Raw genomic sequence first — 22,228 nt, 5'->3', positions numbered from 1 at the left:
CGTTGAAATGTTCTCAAAATGGATCACAAAATAAATAACTGCAAATAAGAAAATAACAAAACACCAAGCAATTGTGACCTTATAGACCTTCCCCGTTCAACTTGAGGAAGGTTGGGGGTTGAGAAGAGGGTGGTACGTGTAAGGATATTGGGGGCAGGGTTTTTTGTGTGCCCCCTTTCCATACTTAATTGAAGCATATAATGTTATCCAGAATTTCAGTACAAGATTGGTTTCGCACAGTATAGGCACCTACCAGTCTCATCACTATTAAGTAATATTTGTACAAATTACTCTGGTTGATAGTGTATGTTGAACACAGCTGGTCAGATGTTTGAATCAAGACATTCACATGGTTTGTCACTTTAAAGTTTAAAATCAACTATGGTTTGATTTGAACATGTCCTTTGCTCCTCTCTCGCTCCTTCCTGCAGGGGAAGAAACAAGCCAGAGTCTGGATTTGTGTTCCATGTAGAACAGCACTTGTAGTTTGTTGCTGCAAAACAAATAGTGAATAGTAAGGCAACAACAACTATGTTGTCTTACTGTGCCTGTGGTTTGTTACAAGGAAACAAACCATGAGTGCTGGTTCATCACGAAAAGCTAGCATCTTGATTGTATCCTCCAGGCTGAAGAGAGATAGGAGCCAAACACCTGCATTTTAGCAGCATCTACCAGCTTGTTCACATTAAACCGTAATTTATTTTAAACTAGGGTTTAAAATGATGTACAAATAGGGGCATCGTTTCATTCTGTTAGCAAAAAACATATGTATGAAGTGGGATTATCTAGCTGCCTTCTGCCATCACAAGTCCAAATTGCACTGAAATAAACAGAATGGCTTTTATGCCATTGTGTTTTACAATTGCAGTGCTGTTTTTGAAGCAAGGAGCAAGAATTTGAAAAATTGATCTATAGCGGGTCCCCCTCCCTGCTTGAGTTTACTAGGTGGGTGGAATCAGTAATCTGGATAGGAGAAGCAAAGAGAAAAAGCACCACATGCAACAAAGAAGCAAGAGAGAAATGGTTTCTTAAGTGTCTTGACTTTACGGAAGCACAACATGGTTCCGGCTAGGTCAAGCCATTCCACCCGTCTACAAAATGAAAGCAAGCAAATACATATAAATAAAACCTTAGCAATCTTTTCAGGGCAAGGTAAAAACATTTTTATTTGGCAATACATTTCAGGTTGCTGTAAATCCTAGTTTTGCTCTTATTTGCTGCCTTCCTGTTATCGTTTGATATTATAATATGAGATCTGGTTGTATACCAGCCTGGAATCCAAATCAGATGAAGGGTAGTGTGTACATGTTTTAAACAAATGAAATATTATAAGATGTTATAACAAGGTGCAGCATCAATGTACTGAAGATCCTAAGTTAAACTATAATATTGCATAATTCTTTATCATTTTTAAAAATAAAAATAACAATCAAAAAGAGTTATTTTCCTATCACTGCTCAAACTGTTTGCTTAGACTTCCTTGAGAAATGACTTAAGTCTTAGCACTGAGATGATGGGCATGTGTATCTCTCTGCCCAGGTGCGAAGGGTATAGTCCCAAAAATGTAATAGCAAAAAGGAAGAGAGGCTATGAAAGAGAAATATTACAACGATATCCAGCTCAGAACTGAGCGAACATAAGCCCAGCATTTTCTAAACAAAGTAAACTGTGAGAAGTTCTGGAAACAATCTGTGGCCTTTTCACTTTTATGTGTACAGGGTGTATTCAGACATGTATTTGTCCCAGGAAAGCTGTACTCTGTCCATGTATAGGTGTGTTGACACCAGTCCATGTTTACAGGAACATCACTGTAACTTTGATGTTCTCTATCGCCATAGTATATTTTGCTTCCACTATCAACTTTATACAAAAGCAACAGCAGGAAAATGAAAACCCCAGAATTACAATAGTATTCTGAACACAGTCAGGACAGAAATAAGATTAGAGTTAGGCAGTCCCTTTGTGTCTACGCTTAGAGAGGGAGAGAGAGAAAAACCATGCAATGGCAGCCTGGATCCCATTGACTATTACAGAGGTAAGAGATAGGGAGAGAGAGAACAATGGGCCATTGTGCAAAAACAGTAGCTTAATGGAAAATCCTTGGGCCATTTGATATTCAGAATAAGATGTATCTCAGTATATGCTAAATGTGAAAAATGATATTTTAAAAAGGATGCCTCAATCCAGCATGGAATAATGCCAAAGCCCACTGAAATCAGTGGGCTTCACTCTTTGCTGGGTTTAGGCTAGAATATTTCTCTCTCTCTCTGGAATATTATACTACAGGATTAGCAAAAAATGATAATTTTTACAGAATAATTTTACAATAGGGTTTAATGGGATATTTTAAAATGTGTTTTCTTCAGTATTTTATACTTTTTTAATTTTGTACTTTCCTGTAGCACGTATAATTGTGTATATGATCCTACGTAAGTGCTGTGGTTGAAACTAAGATGAGCAGGTTGGGCAATGTTTACATTGTCTCCCCCCTTTTTTCCTGTCCATTGCAGGCATGGAGAGTGCAATCACATTGTGGCAGTTCCTGTTGCAGTTGCTTCTCGATCAGAAACATGAGCACCTAATTTGTTGGACATCTAATGATGGTGAATTTAAGCTACTTAAGGCAGAAGAAGTGGCTAAGCTGTGGGGACTCAGAAAAAACAAAACTAACATGAATTACGACAAACTGAGCAGAGCGCTGAGATACTACTATGACAAGGTAATTTTAAAAATTCTATTTGTACAGTGCTTAAACAAGAAAGCAAAGAGTAGTAATATGCTTGTTAAAGTTGGAGTGCTGCCTTTTGGCTAAAAAGAGCCCCCCAAGGCTGCTCACAAAAGTTAGCACGAATACAAAATTCAGACAGTAAAATACCACTTCAGCCAGCCATATATATCAATAATATATTTTAAGGTCTTTATTTTTTTTAAAAAAACCTAAAACCCAAACGCATCATTTTCCTTGCCTAAATTCAAAAAAGAAACCCCCTCAAAATGTCAAAAACAGTGCAGCAGTAAATTCCCCAGCAAACTGCTGTCTTTAAGTAGCCACCTAAAGGCAGGGCAGCCTACAGACAGTTTATAAGGAGGAAGCATTGTCAATCAGATTCCACATATTATATTATGTTAGGCTGTTGCCTTTATAGACTGTCAGACTATTAGTCTGTTGGACCCAGAATTGACTACTCTAACTGGCGCTGGCTCTCCAGCTTCTCAGGCTGAGGGTCTTTCCCATCCCCTGTTACCTCAGGGCCAGATCTTATCTCCTCTAGCACTTGCAGGCCAAATTTGACAGGAAGGTGGGGGCTGCCCACCTGTCAGTCACCTGATGTCACAATGATGTCAGGTGATGGAGTGCTCTGAAGTCTCCCACAAGCAGCCAATCCCAGCTGGCCTCCTGATCAGCAGGGACAGCAAAACTTCCCTGGCCAGTGCATGTTTACGAGTGCACTTTAAGGCTCCCAGTTGGTCACTGGCAGCCACATTGTCACCTGCCTCTCACCTGACATCACAAGGGGCTTCAGGTGTGACACAGGTGGGCATGGTTTGGGGGAAATGGACTTGTGGCCTAAGCAACCACGTCAGGCCCAAGTAAACCCACAGGCTACCTGATTTTTTTAACTTGAAATGCCAGGAATCAAACCTGGAGCCTCCCGCATTGTAGAGGAGATGCTGCTCGCTGAACTACTTTGTGAAAATACTAACGAATGTCACACTTGGTTTGCTGTTTAATGCAGAACATCATCAAGAAGGTGATTGGGCAGAAGTTTGTGTACAAGTTTGTGTCATTCCCTGACATTTTGAAGATGGATCCTCATGCTGTGGAGATCAGCAGGGAGAGCCTTTTGCTGCAGGACAGCGACTGCAAGATGCCTCTTGAAGGTAGAGAGCAACACAAGCATGGCTTGGCGGCCCTGAAAGGCGCAAGCCGTAATGAATATATCCATTCGGGGTTGTACTCCTCTTTCACCATCAACTCCCTGCAAAACCAGCCAGAAACTCTCAAACAGATCAAAACAGAGAAGCTGGAGGAGAAACAGGAGGGGCCCAACCCTCTTGAAGAAGTCCGGACTGTTATAAGGTTTGTGACAAACAAATCAGACAAGCAAGTCATGAGGCCCATAGTGTCCCTGCCATCAACATCCGAGGCAGCCGCTGCTTCTGCTTTCTTAGCATCCTCTGTCTCTGCAAAAATATCCTCACTAATGTTGCCCAATGTTGCCAGCATCTCGTCGGCTTCGCCATCTTCCTCCCGGTCACCGTCTCTGTCTCCGAACTCACCCCTCCCTTCCGAACACAGAAGCATCTTTTTGGAGTCCAGTGGCCAGGATTCTGATTCTCTCGAGCCACTGAACCTCTCGTCAGGATCCAAGGCAAAATCTCCTTCTCTTCCCCCAAAGGCTAAGAAACCCAAAGGTTTGGAGATCTCGGCACCTCCAATGGTTCTTTCAAGCACTGACCTCGGCTCCATTGCCCTCAACAGCCCAGCACTCCCCTCAGGATCCCTGACTCCTGCTTTCTTCACTGCCCAGGTAAGACTTGGGCGGGGGAATCCTATGCATGTTTACTTAGAAGTAAGCTCGGCTGAATGTAGTGGGACTTACTCCTGTGTGTAGAGGATTGCCAACTGAGTTCCTTTTAGTGATGCCCATGGTCAAAGTGCCTTTTTTCCTCCAAGGACAGAAAGAAAAAAAGCAGCTTGCAGTTTATTAAGAATGTATGAGTCCTTTTTCTATTAAAATGTTCCTTAGATTAAAAATACAATCAAGTTACTTATTTTTTAAAGCAGCTATTACAAATAAAACAAATACAGCAGGAGCAAAAATCAGGAGAGCAGCAGTCAGTAAAATATGTAAAAGCAGTAATACATCAGCATAGGTGAAATTGAAAGAGAGGCAGTGTGGCATAATGGTTAGAGTGTTGGACTATGACCTAGGAAACCATGGTTTGAATCCCCACTCAGCCATGAAGCTCACTCTCTTCCCTTAACCTACCTCACAGGGTTGTTGTGCGGATGAAATGGGGGTGGGGAGAACCATGTACACCACCTTGAGATCCTTGGAAGACAGAAGTGGCATGCAAATGTAATCCATCCATCCATCCATCCATCCATCCATCTAACACTGGGGAAATGAAAAGGTCTTAACCTGAATGACAGTAGTTAAATAAATAAATAAAATAAAATAAAAAACCAGTGGGGAAATGAAACCTTCCTAATCTGAATGACAGTAGTTTAGGCACCTCCCAAATCTTTGTGGGAAGGGTGTTCAAATAGGGGCACCACTACTGAGAAGACCCAGCTCAGTAATGCTCTGCCTTCCATGTAAATTTCATTCCTGCATTAACAGCTTTCCAGGATGGATAACTCACCACTTCCAGCTATCTGCTAGAAACCTTTGCACACGTTCCCCATGACAAATCTTGCATAGCATTGGGGCTTATGGGCACATTTGCAAAGTGGAGATGCTGTTGGGGGCACTACACACACACACACACACACACACACACACACACACAGCAAGAGAGCAATCAAATACATGTAAACCCACTATTGCCCATCTGCTCTCAGTTAGGCTTTTGCTTTTCTTCAAGCCAGATCTTGGGTGGGTGTGTTGCTCTTGCTGGAGAGTGCAGCTGGGAAGCAAGAGATCACACCCCTCCACAACAATTAGGCTTGGAAAAAGCCTTCTAAGAAAGTGGACACTTTCGATGCCAGGAAATCTGGATGCTTCCATGAACAAGAGGCCAGACTGTCCGTCCCCCCGCCCTTTTCAAAGCTAGTCAGCAATCATAACCTTAGAGTGGGATAGACCGTTAGCAGCTTAATTACATTTTGTAGTTTGCTGGCACTGTGGCCTTTCTCAAACAAAATATGAAATGACATGTTTAGGTCAAGCTGTTTTCTTTAATCATAAAGTGGTTTTGCGGTATTCAGAATAAAAAAGGCTGACTCCTTAAGGGCAGAATGAGTGTCTATGCAACTGTCTCTCCCTTTTGCATTAAGCATCAGATGGGCTTTAAGTCTGGAATCCGCTGTCACTGAATCCCAGGCATCATCTGCTTACATTAGCCATTTGGTAACAACAGAAGGTTGGTGCTCTACACTAGCATTGAAAGGTACACATTGTGCTAGTGAGAACTGGGTGTTCTCTTTGTTGTCTTTGGGAGGTTGTTGATGGAAATCAGTTGCAGTCCTCCTCTTCCTTCGCTGCCATCTTGCAAGAGTCGTGTGTTATTCTGTCCAGCATCAGTTCAGAAACTGCTATTTTAACATGGTAACGTGAATATGTATTTTAAAGCAGCATTCTTTCAAGTATTAGGATATGTACAGCCTGGCCCTTTCTGGAAATAACTGAAGACACTTTTGTTTTGACGTTCTTTTCTGGCTTGATGAAAAGGTGTCTCTGTCTAGTTTTTAAAAACTAACCTTATTAATACTCTAAAATGTCGGACAAACTAACTCTCTGCAGGGAACACAGACACTGCACCATAAAGCTTCCATTCTTTAAGTGTTAAAACACATAATAACCTGGCTGGGATGTTAGCCCATCACATTCCAAATCTACCTCTTTTGGGGTTAAAGCCGCTTGGCTGGGACAGATGGGAATTGTAGCCCAAAACATCTGGATGGCGCCAGAGTAGAGAAGGCTGGCTTAAAAAATGCTCTTTGCTCAAGCCTTGTATAGAACAATAGGATTCCGACATTGTGCTGATGAGGGAGCAGAGCTTAGCCAAAAGACATGTGGTAGAACAGTTAACACTAAGCAGCGATCAACTCGGTCTATGATGCTAAAAAAGGAAACCTAGTTATTTTGGGTATGAAAGCCTGAGACTTTGCAGTTCTTTTAAAAATAAATGACCTGACAGTTGCTTTCTGAGCTGTGGGCTGCTTGCAGAAGAAATCTCAGATTTATTCATTCATGAGTCATGCTGCTGAAAATAGCATTTGAAAATCGACACAGGCCTAGCTAGGTAGATTTGGGCTACAAACTACTAACCTGGGCGCATGTTCCATGGAGTTCAACAAAATGCACCTCGGCAGAAACATGCACAAGATTGTGCAGGAAGCTTCAGCAGGATGGCTGGGTTGGTCTGTTGCAGCAAAAGCATCAGTCTTCCAGCATGTTAAATGCCAGTTCATAAATTGTGGCATAAGCTTTGAATTGGACTCTAGTCCATGAAAACTGGCTGTAATAAATGTGCCAATGTTTAAGGCACAACTTGGCTTTTTGTAGTTGTAGCTGTATAGCGGCAACCCTATACACTTTCTTGGGGAGTAAGTCCCAGGGGCTAGGAGATTTCAAAGTTGCATTCTGTGGGGTCTTATTCTGTCATCCTACAATAAATATACATTTTATGGTAAATATACCATTTATGGTATACAATTATGTCCACTTCTACTCTTCTTCAAAGATTAAAAGTGAGAACAATGTCTGATATTTGTGGAAATTTTTGTTGCCTTAGTTTGGTAACTTCCACCTAAATATACATTTGTGGATCATTGCTAGTACTAATTTCTTTTGCTCCATGTGAGCTAATGATGGCAAGCAATGAGGAAGAACCATAGTTCAGTGGTAGAACATATTCTTAAGGGTCCAAGCTAAATCCCTCATCATGTGATAGTCAGTATGGAGCTGTCCAGAATATATGCAGCATGGGGGGAAAAGCAATGTTCATACTTTTTTTTACCTTCTCTGTTAGAAAACAAAGTGCCTTCTCATTGTCAGCTGGGCAGATGTATCATGTGATTGTGGCAAAACAAAACTGAGCACGATGAGGCAGTGAAACTGCTTCCTTATTAAGAAAAGAGGTACTTTGCTCTAGAGTGATGTCATATCCTACAAGGGACACATTCAGCAACATTAACTTGAAGTGTTAATAAGCAAAATAACTTGCAGAGTAAACAAGCAGAGGAAAGGAGAGTGTTATGCTCAAAGATGATAATAATAATAATAATAATAATAATAATAATAATAATAATAATAATAATAATAATAATATATCAGCCTAGAGATTCTGCCATGGCCAAAAAGCAAAAATGAACTAAACAGTAGTGATTTTTGTCATGTATTCTGGAGCAAGGGCTGACTTAGTTTAGACCTGTACAGCTTTCGTATTCCAGTTGTTTTTTCATGTGTTAGCACTTAAAGTGGCTATAGAATATGCAGAGTACATTGGTTTTGCTCAGTGCTTTGGACTCACACAGTAAAGCTAGACCCAAAGGATTGCAAACATAGGAAGCTGCTTTATACCAAGTCAGGCCAGCGGTCCATCTACAGCAATATTGCCTATGGTGACTGACATTGCCTCTCCTGGGTTTGAGAGACAATTTTCCCCAGCCTTAGCTGGAGGCGGCTGGAATTGAACCCATGACCTGATGCATGCAGAGCAGTTGTTCTGCCGTTGAGGTATGGCCCCTTCCCCTAAGGGGAACTGACACGAGGAGTGTCCTGCAAATGCTTAGGTGTCCACACAGTGTGATAATAGGCAGATTCTATGGCAGTTCATGTGCTTTTCTTACATAAACACAGCTTTGGATCGCAGAGTGATCTCGTGTGAGACGTAGAACAGCCCTTTTGTGAGGAGAAGGGCATATTTGGACCCAGCTTCCCCCCCTTTTCCATCATTTTCTGCTCATAGTTCCCCTTTCCAAGAAGATGCAGATAGAAAGAAGTTGCATAGGGACTCACCCAGAGAAAGCACAGTACGTGCAATGACAATTCTTACACCAAATCCCTGTTAAAATGCTAATGTTTAAAATCCCGAGATTCAGAAAGGAAAACAGTTTCTAAGCACAAAACATCTCTCTGAGAAAAAGCTATGGGACGAAGCAACGAGGAGGGCCCCCCGTAACATTCAGCCTGGCAATGTGAGTCAAGACATGGCTAAGCCAAAGAGTAGATGAACGTCGGAACACACGTCGTGTGTCTTTTGTCTTGCAGACCCCCAATGGATTGCTGTTGACCCCGAGTCCCTTGCTTTCTAGCATTCACTTCTGGAGCAGCCTCAGCCCCGTCGCTCCTTTGAGTCCTGCCAGGCTGCAAGGACCAAACACCCTGTTCCAGGTAGGTTGGAGCAATGACTCTGCTCTCTGAGGTGGCGCTTTCTGGCCAGGTAGCCAAAGGAACCTTTTTGAGGCTGGGGGTGGAGGCATTTCCATTTTGAAAAAAGATAACATTAGATGTGCAAAAACAATACCTTCTCTCAGGAAAGGAGCTTCAGTAACAGGGGGAGAGACAAAGCAATGCAGATGCCAAAAGGCAGGAACTTTACACATTGCACTGAGGGAGGTTTACTGCTTCTCTGGAGTCAGCCTCCTAAAGGGGCAGGCGATTGCTATCACTAGGGCAGCAGCAGAGGTGGCTTTGGTTGATAATTAGAAGCCAAGCTGAGATAGCTCAGTTGGTAGCACATGAGACTCTTAATTTCAGGGTTGTGGGTTCGAGCTCCACATTAGGCAAAAGATTCCTGAATTGCAGGGGTTTGGACTAGATGATCCTCGTGGTCCCAACTCTCAAATATTTTGATTCTAAGTCCCCCCTCTGTCATAAGTTAGTGAAAACAAACGTGCCAGACACCTTGATGATACCTTGATGAAGATGTTGACCCAGTGCGCGGCACCTGTGAAAAAGGCAAAAATCCTTGCTAGGGATCATTAGGAAAGGAACTGAAAACAAAATTGCCAATATCATAATGCCATTATACAAAGCTATGAAGCAGCTGCATTTGGAATACACTGTGTGCTGTTCTGGTTGCCTCAACTCAGAAAGAGGTTCAGAAAAGGGCAAGCAAAATGACCAAGGAGATAGAGCAACTCCCCTAGGAGGAAAGAGAAGATGAGCAAAAAGGGACACAATAGAAATGTGTAAAATTATGCATATGGAGATACTTGGGGACATCCAACAAAGCGAAACGCTGGAGGTTTCAGGGCAGATGAAAAAAAGTACTTCTTCACACTGCCCACAGGAGGCAGTGATGGCCACCCACTCAGATGGCTCTGAAACAGTAGACAAATTCATGCAAGCACGGTAGCTGCTGGCCATGGTGGTTTTGTTCTGCTTCCACTGTCAGCGGTAGTATGCTTCTGTATACCAGTTGGCCACACAGTGCTGAACTGGGTGGGCCATTGGCCTGATCCTGCAGGCTTCTCTTATGCTGTTTTGGCAGCTCTGATGTTTCAGCCAAAATATGTCAAAGACGCTGTACGTCAAAACTTATCTGTGCATGGGAAAACAGAACACCCCCCCCCCACAAAAGAGCATGAAGATTTCTCAAGAGGATTAGCATGCCCCATCTGAGGCTGTGTTAAGGGAAGCTGCAAGAACAGTTTAAAATCACAAGGATTAAAAATGTAGAGAAAGCGCTCATGATCGCAGCAGGGGCATCTTGGCTCCATGAGTACAGTATCATGTGGGTTTTTTTTCAATCCCTATTTTTAAAAGGGAGAAATTATACTGGGTATGAAAATGTTAGCACCATCACCTGGAATTTGGCTTCCTTGGCTGACGCAGGAAAACTACACTTACCAATAACAGGAAGGAGTAAATTTATGTCAGGGAAGCACCTGGAGCCAGCAATGAAGATGTGACTGCAGGGTTACCATGCCATTGAAGTGAGTGGGGACTGAGATCACCAAATTCCTGCCACCAAGGGCACTTCAATGTGTGTCCGTAAATGCAGCCTATAAGAACTGTAGGCTTTTTATTAAACCTCTGTAGCAGCAGTGCTGTGGTATGCTATCTGCAAATATTCAAGTTTGTGTTGTGCTACCTTGCATTCCCATCTGCATTCCTGGGTTTAAGGATTTTTTCATACAAAGAAGACAAGGATTTGTGCTGAAATTCGGGTATCTGGTTGCAATATACCTGCTTCTCATGTTCAGGTCAGAGTCCTGTTGCAAACGTCTCTAAAAACTGGTGGCTTTGTTTTTGTTGTTGTTGCCTACTACAGCCATGCAAACATGCTTGCATTCTTTCATTCCACCCCTTAATAAATTAACAATTGTGTGCTTGTACAACTTGGTGTGCTCAAGGCATTCCCACCAAGTATAAATTCCCTCTTTGTCCTATTAAATGTTTTTCTGCTGAGTGTGTGTACTCAGCGGGGGGGGGGGGGGAGAAACCACACACCCCCTAAGTGACACTGGGTAGTATTTAAGCAGAAATGGAAGTTGGGGAGAAGGTGTTGCAGGGAAGGAGTTGTGGGCTGTTCCCAGGTTGTCAATATACAATGCACCTCGTGCAAACCAGATTCATATCCAGTGTATACTGTAATGCATTATGTGAAATAGTCCAGTGTTTTGTAGATCGTCGTTGTACAGGCTTGATCCTGACTCTAAAATGCACACAAAAGGAGAAGGAGAGAGGAAAAAAGTTTGGAGTATATACAGCACTAGATATAGAGCATTTGGAAGAAGACACTTGCCAGCAAAATCTGGGGATGGACCCCAACTTGTGCAGCACAGCTTCAAGAACTAGAGTCCCGAAAACCCCAAATATCCAACTCCCCATATATCCTCACTAAGCTTCAACAACTGTTCTGACTTAGAACACAACCTGCTTTGCAGCAGTCCTCCTAGGGCTCTCTTTCGCCTCACACGAACTCCCTTATTTTTAGCATTTCATAATTTTGCACACTTGATTAGAGCCATCCAGCTAGGATCAGACAGAAGCACCCACGACTTGCCCTGTAGTGAGAGCCAAGTGCATCCACCACCTATTAGTGGTAACTGGAAGTGAAAAGGGGATCCAGATCCGTCACATCAAGGGCCCTGATTTGACTAACGTGTGGTTCAGAGAAAGGCCAAGATGACAAATCTATTAGCATAGGAAAAGTGTTCTTCCCAAGAACCAAATAAGAAGTGGCAACAGCCGCTGAGCCTGAACCTGATCTAACTCACCAAGGATTGGACTTGTTTCTTTCTTTAAAGGGCTCACTGCGCTCACTTCCATCTTCACAGGTAAAGCCTTTCCCGATCAAGGGTGCTTTGAGGGCAAAGTACAGCACTGCATATTGTGAGAGCAAGTTTTGTATCCGGGATAATATGTGGATGGGCAGAGTGCTGATATCTCAACTAACGTTCCGGACAGGGGTTACAAAACAAATTTTGTCCACACATAGGATGCAGATTTTCTCCTTCCAAAATAATAATAATATTGAGATGGGGGCAGGGGGCAGATATCAACACTCCAAGAAAGCTCGCTTTACCTTTTTTCAAGGTTTTCCTTATGATCACCTTTTGAGGACATACTTTCTTTATAAAGCTTAAGCCGATAGTGTGCTTTGGTTTACAAAAAAAGGGCTGGAAAGCAACAAATGCGGCATTACAATGCTGCTCAGGTGATTTCAAGAAACTTATGTGTGTGGGGGGGAATGCAGGTGCTGTTACAGAAAATTGAGACACGCTACTCTGGCACACAAGCCAAAGGAGTTGGACTTGTGAAACTATTTCCCTTAAGTTGGCATACAGGTAAAACAACTTCTGTTTCCCAGCAGATGGGCGAGGAGAGTCCTCCATCCAGCTTACTTCACTGGATCAGGTTAATTGGTAGAGCCTCTTGAGGAATGTAATTAACTTACTCCAGGTTTGAAAGCTTGCAGTATAATTAGGGCAATGAGAGACTTGTTCAAAGCTGCAGTTCACTCTGCAATAAAGGTCTAAAACAATAGCAGGGAAGCACGGCTGGAATTCATCTCAAACATCCCACTGGCTGATGTTGTTTTGCAGCCAGAACCCATACCATTGTTTGTTTTGCATATTATTTGCCCAGTAGTTGCAACTGAGCAGTTCCAGGGAAGAATCTGGGACCCTCCGTGTCAGGCAGTGCACAAACACACAAAGGGAGCTCATTCTGAAGAGCTGGGACTCTGACAAGACATGGCAAGTGAAGGAATAAAGACACAAAGCTATGGTTGATTGCAGGATTAATTTATTAAGCAAATCAGAGCATTTTGCATAATTGCAGGAAGGCTGAACACGTATGTTCCAAATGTCTCTATTTACAAAAACCTATTAGAATGAGTTGCTGGAGGTTCCTTTCTTCTTCTGCCCCATATCCCTGAGGGTTTCCTGAAGTTAAGTATCTGACTTGGGTTGTCGCATCTTGTTTCTAATGCCCATGCAATTAAATCCATGCACAGCCTGCCATTTCACATGCTTGGCTGATTGTAACATATTACAGGACAATTACATTTTTCCAGTGTACCTTTAGCAAAAACAACACCCTCGCTTCTTTTAAAACAGTACAGGACAGTCAGTTGTAGAGTAGAATTAGAACAGTGGCATGGAGGTGATGAGCTTTCGACTACATTATTTTTGGGTACACATGCTCCCACAGTCACTCTACTCAAGGAAGTGTCCCTATTTACATTGGTGAAACAATAAAGACTGTGCCTGAATGGTGGCTGCTTGGGCTGCAGTTAAGATGCAGGCTGTGCTTCTATGAGAGGTGGGTTGGAATTAAAAGTGGATGGGACTCCCCTTCTCTCTCTCTCCCCAATGCCCCTTTCCCTTCCCCGCTCCTTGCCATCTGCATGAAATTAGGCCAAGGGCTGCATGTGGCTTAAGGGAGCACAGGTTGCCCATACATCTTAAAATTATTTGGTAAACTTAAAAAAACCCAAAACATTTATGGTTTAGAGTCTAGTGTTATCTCTGGATTGAACCTTAATGCACATCTCAAAGACAATAAAATATTTCTCATTTGTTCCCCTTTTGCAGTTTCCAACTCTGCTCAATGGTCACATCCCAGTGCCAATTCCCAGCTTGGATGGGACTTCTTCTCCAGTTCTCCTGTCTCCAAATGCTCATAAATCCTGATGTCTCAGCAAATTAAAGGACTCAACTCACAAACTGGATTTTACACAGCCATTCTGATGGGTTTCATTTTTCTGGTGACACTGGGAGGACATCATGAAACCCTCTTTTACTATGGTTTGCACTTTTCATTACATGAATGATCTACTTGTATGATGTTTATTTAGCATTTTTAAACAGTGTTTTTTTATCAGAATCTGTTGTGCATTAAAATGAGTTATAATTTTTTTTATATCCTTGCTCTCCAAGTGTTGAACACTGTTAATGAAGTACTTTTCTTAATAGATTTCAAGACAATTATCTAAAGGATGTGAAACTTTTTAATCCTGTATTTCTGCATATTATGCACCATGCTTGTATAAACTATAACCGGCTGTGCCTTCTTTTGCATAATGTTATATAAATGATTTATATATTTTCCAGTATTAAGGTAAAGGTTGAAAAGGAACCAAGTATTGAACAGCCCCTTCCCCATGCTAGTATTTCAGTATTACCCTTGCGGTAGGCCATATGTTGCAGTGTATTCATGTAATTTTGAATTAAGTGCTTTCCACTTATATAAAGAATCCTCCTATTTCCTTGCTGAACTGTGGGGCCATAATAAATATTTTGGCCAGTAAGTGTGTTTAAGGATAGGACACTATTTAGATATAGGTGCTTCAATTCTTCTCTGTGGTAAGAGGAACATGGCCTTAAATATTTACAATGTATTTTAGGGACATTCTTAAATTAAGAAGATATAGCCTTGCTCAGTGCCACTCATTGTCATGTATTCATTGACTGAAGAAACTAATGATCTTCATTTTCCTGACCATACTCAAGGTATTGTACCTTCTAAGTTAATTTTTCCAGTACTTTGAAGCCAGTGGCTCCTGTTTCACATGGCCAAAGGCTTAAAAAACTAGGCAGTTTTGGACAATTTTAAGAAGAGTTTCTAGCCCTCATGATTACATTTTTTTTAAAAAAGTCTGTGAGTGTGAGAGACATACAATACGAAGTGTAACGTGTTCAGTAACAGGTTACTTCAGAAAAAATACTACTGAGCGCTGTGATTTAATAACACCAAGGTGTTTGTTCTCCTCAGAAAGCTAAAATACTGAAGACTGAGAAATAGAGGTTGTGTCACTTTCTAGAATATCATGACTATAGTTTCCTGAAGATGACATACAACGCAAAAGCAGAATTAAATAAGTCAGGGTGGCATTGTATAAAAAGAGCATTGTGTCCAGGAGCTGTATTCTGGAAAGTATCTCATGCATGCATATTTTATGAACATGTTAACTATATCTAAACACTGAAAATATTTAGATTAAATGAAACATCCCAACCTATGTCATGTTCCCAAAGTTCATTTGAGAATTTATATAAACTCCAGTTCTACTCTACACAAAGCCTACTTTAATAAGTCAATCTAACTTGAAAAGCGCTGGTTCCATTGATCGAGAAACAGCTAGAGACTCCGGCAGAAATAATAAACTGTTGGTCTTCCAGGTTGTGAAACTGAAGCCTGTGTGTGCTTTTAAATAAAAATATGAATAAGGAATACTGTCCTATAGCTGGTTCCCACTGCACTTTATATCCTCAGGAATGCACTGCAGTGAGGTATATCATTTATGCTTTCTGGAACAGCATTTGCTATTTGAAGAGAGAGCCACTAATCCTGCCCCCTCCATGTTTTCACAGTATTGTATACGCTCCTCTACATCTTCCAGCAATCCTCTTCCACCTCTGCAAGAGGCATCATTTCCAATTGCCAAAGTTATCAAGCTCTAAAAATGGAAAGCATATCACTGCTGAATACACTCTCACACACTAAATTCTATTTGCCATTTATAGTGGCATTTGGATAGCACATTTTTACACACTGCTTTTACGTAGTCTTACATTGTGCTTCTAAAATTATGTTCCACGTTAATTTCCAATACAGTGGTGCCTCGCAAGACGAAAAGAATCCGTTCCGCGAGTCTCTTCGTCTTGCGGTTTTTTCGTCTTGTGAAGCAAGCCCATTAGCGGCTTAGCGGATAAGCGGCTTAGCGGATCAGCTGTTAAGCGGCTTAGCGGATTAGGACTAGCTGATAAGCGGCTTAGCGGCTTGGGGAAAAGGGGGGGGAAAGAAAAAAAAACCCCGCAGGAACTCGCAAGACATTTTCGTCTTGCGAAGCAAGCCCATAGGAAATTCGGTTTGCGAAGCACCTCCAAAATGGAAAACCCTTTCGTCTAGCGGGTTTTCCGTCTTGCGAGGCATTCGTCTTGCGGGGCACCACTGTATTGTGGTTTCCAGTCTACCATTTGTTGCAAGCAATCAAAACAGCTATTAACAACCTCTGTCTTCCAGGTTTATAACATAGGCATCTTGTAGGAGGAAGATGGAGCTTGATAAAAGAAATCCCCAAATCCTGATGTTTTAATGATTAAAGATGAAGCATAATCTGTACAACAGGGTTGGCCCTCCAGTTGCTGCTAAACTCCATTATCCTTGACCGCTGGCCATGATGGCTGGGACTGATGGGAGTTGGAGTCCAGCAACAAGTGGCGAGTCATAGGTTCTCTATCCCGGCTTTACACTTTTCTGTGTTTGATTATATAAAACAAGAACTATCCCACATCTCAGCAATTTTAGCAGGGGAAGAGTAAGACATAGCAGGGGAAGAGTAAGACAAAATTATTTCTTTTTCAGAGCATCCAACTGTGAGCCTGGTGATTTCCAACTAAGAAGATATAGCAGGAAAAAGCAAACACAGACCAACTATTCTGTATCAGTGGTAATTTTATATTAAGTAAAGAGCAGAAAGCTGAACACAATGGAAGGCACATACCAGTACATTAAACAGTTCTGTGCTGGTTCTCTTTCTCTCAGGTGGCAGGACCAAATATCAGTGTGCTGACAGTGCAAGACTTCATTCTTCCACTTTTTCATCAAATGCAGGCTAGGTACTTTAGTGAAGTCCCTTCCAGGTCAAATGCACCAAGATTAATTAAATCACCTGCCCTCTGTCTTTTCTAGCTATTCTTAAGTGGCATTATGATGTCAAAAGATTTGCCCTGTAGAAAAGTTATAACCGAAGCAGCCTTCCGTTTGATTTTCAATAAGAACTGGGATCACACACTGCAAACAGCCATGGTGCTCTTACTACTTGATGTCATTCGCTCTATACCCCTCTTTAGCCATTACCTGTGTGAAAGCAGAGTAGTGAGTAGAGAGGAGGCATGCTTTCCCTAACTCTTGCCCTGCTAGCATTGGGTACTCTTAAGTTTAGCTGCAATTATTTCAGAGGCTTCTCTACTCATGAAAGCTCACCCTGTGATTTAGACTCTTGGAAGATCACAGTTCTTAAGTTGCAAGGGGAGCTTCGACAAGTAAAAAAAGTAAGAATGGACCTGCAGCCCTTTTGTATTCACTCCCCTGAACTGAAGAGGGCTTATGAGTTTTGTAAAGACCAGAAAATGAACATTAAATAATAAAGTGCATACCCAAACCAACTTTAATTCTAATCTCATTTCCTTAAATACAAGTCAGCTGAAGTCATACTGCTAAGCTTACTGCTCTTTCTAAATGTCTAGTGTATTTCCAAAAGCCTCGAAATGCCGCACTCAATTTTGTGTCTCTGCTAAGGCCCATGCTGTTTAACTACCATGTGCTGAAAAGCATTGGGTTTCTCCAGAAAAGTTGTTTGTCCTACAATGAAACAAGTGTGAGGCCTCATTGGATGATGGAATATTTATCAACCAACTTATTAACAGCCCTATTTACCTTTTACACCTTCATTGGGAAACGCCCCCTCAACAAAAGATGTAATAAGACACCAGAATTTTGCATGGTTTGTGGCAATATGCTACAGCAGAAGAACAAGAGCAGATCAGCAGCTCCGCTTAACACACCCCAAAATTATTTTTGCAGGTTTGCTGCGATTTTGTGCAGCAAAACACATAAAAGTGAATGGCACACCTACCTCTTCAAATATTTAAGGATACAGGTGTGTCTATGTGCTTGCTGTGTAAAACACCAAAGTACACTGTGCACTCATGTTTTCTGCAGAAAGTGTGGCGCTCTTATTCTCTGGGCTGGACAGAAGTATACAGGGAGACACAAGAACAGCCACAAGAGGATGTGGGTCTGCATTAATGTGTCAAAGTGGATATCATTTAATAACATTCATTGCTGGCATTCCATTAAGGTAAAAAGGTGTCTTTCTCCCTTCTCTTGGGGATAATGTACATCATTCAGAATCATGCAAGCGAAGTAAAGTTGCAAATAACTCTTTTCCCACTCACATTATGCAAGGGCTTTGCCCCTCTGAGTGAAATAGATGTGTTTTTCGCCATAACCTTTAAATGTGCTCCATAATTCAAGTTCTTTTATACAAGTTAACTACTGTGGTCCAGAGAAAGTCAAGCACATGAGAAAACTGTTTGCAATTACAAGTTGCATTTCTGAAGATCTCCTTTAGTGGCTGGTATGATGGACTGAGCAATGTAGAAACAGCCCAAAATATCCATTTAGCTATTCTGCTTTCCCAAAACAAATGTCCTCTACACTTCAGAAGTCCTTTGATTGTTTTAATACACTCTTTACATTTGTAAACATTGGAATATCTTCAAGTTATCTCCTTAACCTACCTCACAGGGCTGTTGTGAGGATCAGTAATATTTGTACAATTCTTTAGAAAAAAAATAAAAGATTACATATGCAGCAAGTAGCATTATTAAGCATAAAGCAGAACCCAGTAAATATATGAGAAACCCTAGATGTAATGTGTAATTGAAACATACTATTTATTCCCACCCCCCTTTGATGTGTATTAATAATTCTCTCAATCCCCTCTCTGCTGGCTGTGAGGATTTTTGTTTTGAAATCCTCTCTCTCTCATACCTGCATTTTAACTATTGAACGTACGATTCCATTTTGGGTACTTTATACTCAAAAATTCCTCCCATTCTTTCCACCTGAACACCATCCATTAATGAGAAAAGAAAATGTATTTGAAAAATTATCCAAGCGAAGAGAGAATTTTGGTGAAATTCCCATGAGCAGGGTGCAGGCTTTTTATGACTCTTACCTTACCTCTGAAGTGGCCACGCTCAGGGGAAGCCATCCTGAGGTAACTGCTCCATCATGGGGCCTTTTCAGATCAGAAAGCGTAGGTAGCCAGGGAAGGTACAGAGTGCGGAAGAATTGTTTACTGGAAAGAAAAATATATACATCCTCCTCAGGAAAAAAAAGATCACTCAAAAACCTGACACTGAGTGAAATTCTAAAGTGCTCTGAGAATGAGGCAGAAAAACAGAAGCCCCTTTTAACAGAGCAAGAAAACTTTTGAGAAACCAGAGGGCAGATTTTTCAGCATACCACTACTTTATGTACAATAATTAATGAAAAACTTCGTCAAAACAGAAGCATCACATTCTTTAAATTGTAACCAGACCTTTTGGGATGACATGCATACTAGTGTCAAGAGGAGCAACAGCGTTTTCCTGAAAAACAAAAGACAGCTCCTGAGGTAAAATGGACATTCAAGAGTCTCGGCTTTCATTGTAAGAACTGTTGACCCCTGAAGACTGACGAGTCCAAGTATAAAATGCACGCAGCTCAATAAGAAACAATAAGAAGGGAAATAAAAGTCTGAAAGTTTGTTTTTCAGTTCATTTCGTATAAAAGTGTGTATCATTATTTCAAGTTTCTCAAGTACACAGAATGCAAATTGGCATCCAATGCATTAAAAAAATTTGACACATAGTTTACAAGCAAACAAAATAGGTAGGTTAGACTTATCTCATGGTGTATTTATTTCCAATTGATTTGCCTTTGCTGAAACTGACCCACTTTTTATTCTACTCCTGAAGTGGATTTTGCCCTTGGTAACCAGAGACTGAACAATTTTGCCTTGTTTGGTATGAAACATAGAATCACAGAATTGTAGAGTAAGAAGGGACCATGAGGGACATCTAGTCCAACCCCTGCAATGCAGGAATCTTTTGTTCATCGAATACACGACTCTGAGCTATCCCAGCAACTTCATGTTAAATTGGAATCTACTGTTACGTTTATTACTGACATAAAGTAACCAACACGTAACCAGCTACATTGAATTCACCATGCTTTGTACAAAACCAGTCCTTGTAATTCTGACGAAACTTATGCCTTGGATTCAGAAACAGTGAACACAAAAGAAAAGTATAGCCTGGATCGGACATGTTCCTGGTTTAATAAACAATGGTTTGTTGGATCTGGAATTTACTGCATGTTTGCATTCTCTTGCTTACTGTTGCGCAATCCACCTCCACTTGCATGTCCAGCTTAATACAATAATTCCTGTTTTCTCAAGCCACAGTTTGCTGAACTAAGGTGTCTGAGTGCTCTGGTCTGAATGCTCCCTATAAACCAGGATTGGACACAGTACTTTCCTAATCCAACAAAACATGGCATGAGCCAGACCTAGGATTCTTTCAAGGAGGGATCACAATGCAATAATGCATGTTTGGCAGGCGTCTGTCCAGGACATTAAGTCCTTTCTACATCTCATCTACATGAACAAACTTGTTTATGCACAGACTTCATTGAACCAATTTAGCAGAACGCTTGTCATAAAACATTCAAACACAATTGAAGATTTTCCATATAATATTTATACTTTCAAAAGTACAATATTAATACAGGTCCATCAGTTAGAAATAACAGCAGTTTGTTAGCTCTACAGGGCTTCTTTAACGTAAAACCAGCTTACAAATGCTGAAAAGCAGCAGTGGTCCAATAGTCACCATTACACATGAATTTGTCATCTCTTCCAGAAAATTAAAAAAAAAAAGTTCCCAAATTCAATTTACTAGTATCATGAAATATTAATAAAACATCCCCAAACATGCCACAATCACTATTCACAAATAAAGTTAAAGGAACATACAAAATATTTTTTCACTTAATACTGTTAAATAACAATAATAAACTACAAGATTTCCTGAACAGAAATGGTAGGACCCCTGAATGTTTTACAGTGAACTTCAGGAAAAAAAATTAAGTTATCTATGACTATTTTCATGATATACCAGCCAAAGATTTACATAACCATTTCAAAATATACCAATAAAGATTTACAGCCTCTTGAAGATGCACTAAACAAATAGGTCCAGAAAGGGGAACACAAATGCTTAAAAATACTGTTACTATCACCAGGAGGTATTTATGATACTCACTGAGATGCATAAGCTTAGTAGTAACATGTTGACTAGCTCCGAAAAAAACAGATAACATCTAAGATCTTTAAAACCCTCTAGGTTCTCATGCTTTACAAAGTCTGCAATGCAGAGTGATGGACTTCTCTAGTATGGACTTGCATTCTTCCAGTGGATTTCCAGAAAATATGTTGACACTGAACAGCCATGGAAGCATGGGGCTGGGACGCCCGGATCCCATCGTTTTGTTTTTAGTCATTCAATAAACATCAAGAATAATACCAAGCTTCAATTTGTAAGCCAATCTGCACTAATAGACATGGAACCTGATAGCATGTAACAAAAGGAACTGTTTTCCCCCCACTTCTTCAGATCAACGTCAGTACTAAGTGCTTTGAAAAAAGGTCTTTTGTAATAAGTTTTGTTACTTTACATCTAATATTAAATAAGAAGTTGAAGGGCCATGAATTTAAGAGCATTAAAAGACAAATTTACCTATTTAACAGTCAAGAAAGCTTTGTTTACATTCCAGGAAACATTGCAGTTAAAAAAAGAAAAGATAAGATAAGATATAAAACTGCAGCAATAATTCATGGAGAAACAGATGCATTCACATATTATATAAAGCCACTGCAATTTCTGCAGGCGTTCAATTGTTTGTTAACTATACAGACAGTAGTTATTTAGCAGCAATGATTCCGCAATAAATAATGCACTGTGTTTCTCAGTCCTGCACAAAAATTGCAGCTACTGTTACATTAACAGTTGTAACCTACTGGCTCTAATGGCAGAGGAGACCGTAAAATTGACTGTACAAAAATTTGTCACACTGTGACAACAAATATAAAAACATAACCAGCAGGTCTGAAATAAAAAGACTGCACTGTGAGGAGGACAGTGTAGACAAACAAGATTTCAAGTCCACCAAGGGAAGGAACTGCCTTCAAGCTAGAGTCCTCGATAGGTGCAAGGCAGCCTTGGGCTTGGAAACTGTGTGGCCAACTTCTAGAACAGCATGCTTTGCCTTCTGTTCTTTCCATGCCCTGAAACATAAAACATGGGTTGTATAAAGGAATCTGAGCAAAGTTTATGGCTCCTACCAACCACTGCAGCACATGATGCCAGAACGCTTGTGCATCGCAACAGACGTGCAAAGAAGCGATGCAGTTTCTGTATGGCTTTATCCCTATAGCAACCCTATCACTTCTTTGTGAAATGAACCTGCACAGGCATCTCCAAGCTTAA

The 22,228-nt window shown here is 41.0% G+C and overlaps 2 protein-coding genes across 4 annotated transcripts in view; one reads left to right on the top strand and one right to left on the bottom strand.

Annotated features, from left to right (window-relative positions):
• ELK3 (ETS transcription factor ELK3) overlaps nt 1-15,316 on the top strand; it is a 43,614-nt gene extending 28,298 nt beyond the window's left edge. Inside the window, exons 2-5 of the mRNA XM_083462949.1 lie at nt 2,511-2,719; nt 3,738-4,532; nt 8,943-9,065; nt 13,721-15,316. Of these exons, the coding sequence (XP_083319075.1) occupies nt 2,513-2,719; nt 3,738-4,532; nt 8,943-9,065; nt 13,721-13,819 (1,224 nt within the window). The 5' untranslated portion in view covers nt 2,511-2,512 and the 3' untranslated portion in view covers nt 13,820-15,316. The remainder of the gene's footprint in view (nt 1-2,510; nt 2,720-3,737; nt 4,533-8,942; nt 9,066-13,720) is intronic.
• Nucleotides 15,317-20,422: 5,106 nt separating this feature from the next.
• CDK17 (cyclin dependent kinase 17) overlaps nt 20,423-22,228 on the bottom strand; it is a 71,655-nt gene continuing 69,849 nt past the window's right edge. For all 3 annotated transcript variants that reach the window (XM_083462925.1, XM_083462927.1, XM_083462926.1), the window contains exon 17: nt 20,423-22,026. In XM_083462925.1, the coding sequence (XP_083319051.1) occupies nt 21,989-22,026 (38 nt within the window). In that variant the 3' untranslated portion in view covers nt 20,423-21,988. The remainder of the gene's footprint in view (nt 22,027-22,228) is intronic.

This window comes from Podarcis liolepis (assembly GCF_965112155.1).
Source record: "Podarcis liolepis genome assembly, chromosome: 10".
Classification (NCBI taxonomy): domain Eukaryota; kingdom Metazoa; phylum Chordata; class Lepidosauria; order Squamata; family Lacertidae; genus Podarcis; species Podarcis liolepis.
This window is presented reverse-complemented; position numbering and strand designations above follow the sequence as displayed.